The 6,168-nt window shown below is 43.8% G+C and overlaps 1 protein-coding gene across 1 annotated transcript in view; it reads right to left on the bottom strand.

Annotated features, from left to right (window-relative positions):
- Positions 1–6,168, bottom strand: part of LOC144435553 (uncharacterized) — a 53,436-nt gene that overhangs the window by 24,006 nt on the left and 23,262 nt on the right. The window contains exon 2 of the mRNA XM_078124140.1: positions 5,879–6,031. Within this exon, the coding sequence (XP_077980266.1) occupies positions 5,879–6,031 (153 nt within the window). The remainder of the gene's footprint in view (positions 1–5,878; positions 6,032–6,168) is intronic.

Raw genomic sequence — 6,168 nt, 5'->3', positions numbered from 1 at the left:
AAGGCATCGGGGTCCCATGTATAGAAATACATGGAATTGACAACTTACCCGGTCTGAATGTAAGGCATCGGGGTCCCATGTATAGAAATACATGGAATTGACAACTTACCCGGTCTGAATGTAAGGCATCGAGGTCCCATGTATAGAAATACATGGAATTGACAACTTACCCGGTCTGAATGTAAGGCATCGGGGTCCCATGTATAGAAATACATGGAATTGACAACTTACCCGGTCTGAATGTAAGGCATCGGGGTCCCATGTATAGAAATACATGGAATTGACAACTTACCCGGTCTGAATGTAAGGCATCGGGGTCCCATGTATAGAAATACATGGAATTGACAACTTACCCGGTCTGAATGTAAGGCATCGGGGTCCCATGTATAGAAATACATGGAATTGACAACTTACCCGGTCTGAATGTAAGGCATCGGAGTCCCATGTCACTAATATATGGAATTGACAACTTACCCGGTCTGAATGTAAGGCATCGGGGTCCCATGTATAGAAATACATGGAATTGACAACTTACCCGGTCTGAATGTAAGGCATCGGGGTCCCATGTATAGAAATACATGGAATTGACAACTTACCCGGTCTGAATGTAAGGCATCGGGGTCCCATGTATAGAAATACATGGAATTGACAACTTACCCGGTCTGAATGTAAGGCATCGGGGTCCCATGTATAGAAATACATGGAATTGACAACTTACCCGGTCTGAATGTAAGGCATCGGGGTCCCATGTATAGAAATACATGGAATTGACAACTTACCCGGTCTGAATGTAAGGCATCGAGGTCCCATGTATAGAAATACATGGAATTGACAACTTACCCGGTCTGAATGTAAGGCATCGGGGTCCCATGTATAGAAATACATGGAATTGACAACTTACCCGGTCTGAATGTAAGGCATCGGGGTCCCATGTATAGAAATACATGGAATTGACAACTTACCCGGTCTGAATGTAAGGCATCGGGGTCCCATGTATAGAAATACATGGAATTGACAACTTACCCGGTCTGAATGTAAGGCATCGGGGTCCCATGTATAGAAATACATGGAATTGACAACTTACCCGGTCTGAATGTAAGGCATCGGGGTCCCATGTATAGAAATACATGGAATTGACAACTTACCCGGTCTGAATGTAAGGCATCGGGGTCCCATGTCACTAATATACGGAATTGACAACTTACCCGGTCTGAATGTCAGGCATCGGGGTCCCATGTATAGAAATACATGGAATTGACAACTTACCCGGTCTGAATGTAAGGCATCGGGGTCCCATGTATAGAAATACATGGAATTGACAACTTACCCGGTCTGAATGTAAGGCATCGGGGTCCCATGTATAGAAATACATGGAATTGACAACTTACCCGGTCTGAATGTAAGGCATCGGGGTCCCATGTATAGAAATACATGGAATTGACAACTTACCCGGTCTGAATGTAAGGCATCGGAGTCCCATGTCACTAATATATGGAATTGACAACTTACCTGGTCTGAATGTAAGGCATCGGGGTCCCATGTATAGAAATACATGGAATTGACAACTTACCCGGTCTGAATGTAAGGCATCGGGGTCCCATATATAGAAATACATGGAATTGATAACTTACCCGGTCTGAATGTAAGGCATCGGGGTCCCATGTATAGAAATACATGGAATTGACAACTTACCCGGTCTGAATGTAAGGCATCGGGGTCCCATGTCACTAATATATGGAATTGACAACTTACCCGGTCTGAATGTTAGGCATTGGGGTCCCATGTATAGAAATACATGGAATTGACAACTTACCCGGTCTGAATGTCAGGCATCGGGGTCCCATGTATAGAAATACATGGAATTGACAACTTACCCGGTCTGAATGTAAGGCATCGGGGTCCCATGTATAGAAATACATGGAATTGACAACTTACCCGGTCTGAATGTAAGGCATCGGAGTCCCATGTCACTAATATATGGAATTGACAACTTACCCGGTCTGAATGTAAGGCATCGGGGTCCCATGTATAGAAATACATGGAATTGATAACTTACCCGGTCTGAATGTAAGGCATCGGGGTCCCATGTCACTAATATATGGAATTGACAACTTACCCGGTCTGAATGTAAGGCATTGGGGTCCCATGTATAGAAATACATGGAATTGACAACTTACCCGGTCTGAATGTAAGGCATCGGGGTCCCATGTATAGAAATACATGGAATTGACAACTTACCCGGTCTGAATGTAAGGCATCGGGGTCCCATATATAGAAATACATGGAATTGATAACTTACCCGGTCTGAATGTAAGGCATCGGGGTCCCATGTATAGAAATACATGGAATTGACAACTTACCCGGTCTGAATGTAAGGCATCGGAGTCCCATGTCACTAATATATGGAATTGACAACTTACCCGGTCTGAATGTAAGGCATCGGGGTCCCATGTCACTAATACATGGAATTGACAACTTACCCGGTCTGAATGTAAGGCATCGGGGTCCCATGTATAGAAATACATGGAATTGACAACTTACCCGGTCTGAATGTAAGGCATCGGGGTCCCATGTCACTAATATATGGAATTGACAACTTACCCGGTCTGAATGTGAGGCATCGGGGTCCCATGTATAGAAATACATGGAATTGACAACTTACCCGGTCTGAATGTAAGGCATCGGAGTCCCATGTATAGAAATACATGGAATTGACAACTTACCCGGTCTGAATGTAAGGCATCGGGGTCCCATGTATAGAAATACATGGAATTGACAACTTACCCGGTCTGAATGTAAGGCATCGGGGTCCCATGTATAGAAATACATGGAATTGATAACTTACCCGGTCTGAATGTAAGGCATCGGGGTCCCATGTCACTAATATATGGAATTGACAACTTACCCGGTCTGAATGTAAGGTATCGGGGTCCCATGTATAGAAATACATGGAATTGACAACTTACCCGGTCTGAATGTAAGGCATCGGGGTCCCATGTCACTAATATACGGAATTGACAACTTACCCGGTCTGAATGTAAGGCATCGGGGTCCCATGTATAGAAATACATGGAATTGATAACTTACCCGGTCTGAATGTAAGGCATTGGGGTCCCATGTCACTAATATATGGAATTGACAACTTACCCGGTCTGAATGTAAGGCATCGGGGTCCCATGTATAGAAATACATGGAATTGATAACTTACCCGGTCTGAATGTAAGGCATCGGGGTCCCATGTATAGAAATACATGGAATTGACAACTTACCCGGTCTGAATGTAAGGCATTGGGGTCCCATGTCACTAATATATGGAATTGACAACTTACCCGGTCTGAATGTAAGGCATCGGGGTCCCATGTATAGAAATACATGGAATTGATAACTTACCCGGTCTGAATGTAAGGCATTGGGGTCCCATGTCACTAATATATGGAATTGACAACTTACCCGGTCTGAATGTAAGGCATCGGGGTCCCATGTATAGAAATACATGGAATTGATAACTTACCCGGTCTGAATGTAAGGCATCGGGGTCCCATGTATAGAAATACATGGAATTGATAACTTACCCGGTCTGAATGTAAGGCATTGGGGTCCCATGTCACTAATATATGGAATTGACAACTTACCCGGTCTGAATGTAAGGCATCGGGGTCCCATGTATAGAAATACATGGAATTGATAACTTACCCGGTCTGAATGTAAGGCATCGGGGTCCCATGTCACTAATATATGGAATTGACAACTTACCCGGTCTGAATGTAAGGTATCGGGGTCCCATGTATAGAAATACATGGAATTGACAACTTACCCGGTCTGAATGTAAGGCATCGGGGTCCCATGTCACTAATATACGGAATTGACAACTTACCCGGTCTGAATGTAAGGCATCGGGGTCCCATGTCACTAATATATGGAATTGACAACTTACCCGGTCTGAATGTAAGGCATCGGGGTCCCATGTATAGAAATACATGGAATTGACAACTTACCCGGTCTGAATGTAAGGCATGGGGTCCCATGTCACTAATATATGGAATTGACAACTTACCCGGTCTGAATGTAAGGCATTGGGGTCCCATGTATAGAAATACATGGAATTGACAACTTACCCGGTCTGAATGTAAGGCATCGGGGTCCCATGTATAGAAATACATGGAATTGACAACTTACCCGGTCTGAATGTAAGGCATCGGGGTCCCATGTATAGAAATACATGGAATTGACAACTTACCCGGTCTGAATGTAAGGCATTGGGGTCCCATGTCACTAATACATGGAATTGACAACTTACCCGGTCTGAATGTAAGGCATCGGGGTCCCATGTATAGAAATACATGGAATTGATAACTTACCCGGTCTGAATGTAAGGCATCGGGGTCCCATGTATAGAAATACATGGAATTGATAACTTACCCGGTCTGAATGTAAGGCATCGGGGTCCCATGTATAGAAATACACGGAATTGACAACTTACCCGGTCTGAATGTAAGGCATTGGGGTCCCATGTCACTAATACATGGAATTGACAACTTACCCGGTCTGAATGTAAGGCATCGGGGTCCCATGTATAGAAATACATGGAATTGACAACTTACCCGGTCTGAATGTAAGGCATCGGGGTCCCATGTATAGAAATACATGGAATTGACAACTTACCCGGTCTGAATGTAAGGCATCGGGGTCCCATGTATAGAAATACATGGAATTGACAACTTACCCGGTCTGAATGTCAGGCATCGGGGTCCCATGTATATAAATACATGGAATTGACAACTTACCCGGTCTGAATGAAAGGCATCGGGGTCCCATGTATAGAAATACATGGAATTGACAACTTACCCGGTCTGAATGTAAGGCATCGGGGTCCCATGTATAGAAATACATGGAATTGACAACTTACCCGGTCTGAATGTAAGGCATCGGGGTCCCATGTATAGAAATACATGGAATTGACAACTTACCCGGTCTGAATGTCAGGCATCGGGGTCCCATGTATATAAATACATGGAATTGACAACTTACCCGGTCTGAATGAAAGGCATTGGGGTCCCATGTATAGAAATACATGGAATTGACAACTTACCCGGTCTGAATGTAAGGCATCGGGGTCCCATGTATAGAAATACATGGAATTGATAACTTACCCGGTCTGAATGTAAGGCATCGGGGTCCCATGTCACTAATATATGGAATTGACAACTTACCCGGTCTGAATGTAAGGCATCGGGGTCCCATGTATAGAAATACATGGAATTGATAACTTACCCGGTCTGAATGTAAGGCATCGGGGTCCCATGTATAGAAATACACGGAATTGACAACTTACCCGGTCTGAATGTAAGGCATTGGGGTCCCATGTCACTAATACATGGAATTGACAACTTACCCGGTCTGAATGTAAGGCATCGGGGTCCCATGTATAGAAATACATGGAATTGACAACTTACCCGGTCTGAATGTAAGGCATCGGGGTCCCATGTATAGAAATACATGGAATTGATAACTTACCCGGTCTGAATGTAAGGCATCGGGGTCCCATGTCACTAATATATGGAATTGACAACTTACCCGGTCTGAATGTAAGGCATCGGGGTCCTATGTATAGAAATACATGGAATTGACAACTTACCCGGTCTGAATGTCAGGCATCGGGGTCCCATGTATATAAATACATGGAATTGACAACTTACCCGGTCTGAATGAAAGGCATTGGGGTCCCATGTATAGAAATACATGGAATTGACAACTTACCCGGTCTGAATGTAAGGCATCGGGGTCCCATGTATAGAAATACATGGAATTGACAACTTACCCGGTCTGAATGTCAGGCATCGGGGTCCCATGTCACTAATATATGGAATTGACAACTTACCCGGTCTGAATGTAAGGCATTGGGGTCCCATGTATAGAAATAAAGCTGGACATTCGCATAAGTACGGTGGGTCACTGTCTACCGATGGATTTGGTCTTTCATAACATGGTCCTTTCAAATCGGACTCGGGACATGGATCAGCAGCACATGCATCTGCAAAAGAATGGATACTTTTATCACACTTTAGATTCCGAAAACCATTGAAGGCAAATGCAGAAAAAGATGACTTCACTGCACACTTCTATCTTCATTTCTTTTGTTCATTCTCCCTCTTCGAGCAATCATTTTAT

The sequence above is a fragment of the Glandiceps talaboti genome, chromosome 5, assembly GCF_964340395.1.
Source record: "Glandiceps talaboti chromosome 5, keGlaTala1.1, whole genome shotgun sequence".
NCBI lineage: Eukaryota > Metazoa > Hemichordata > Enteropneusta > Spengelidae > Glandiceps > Glandiceps talaboti.
This window is presented reverse-complemented; position numbering and strand designations above follow the sequence as displayed.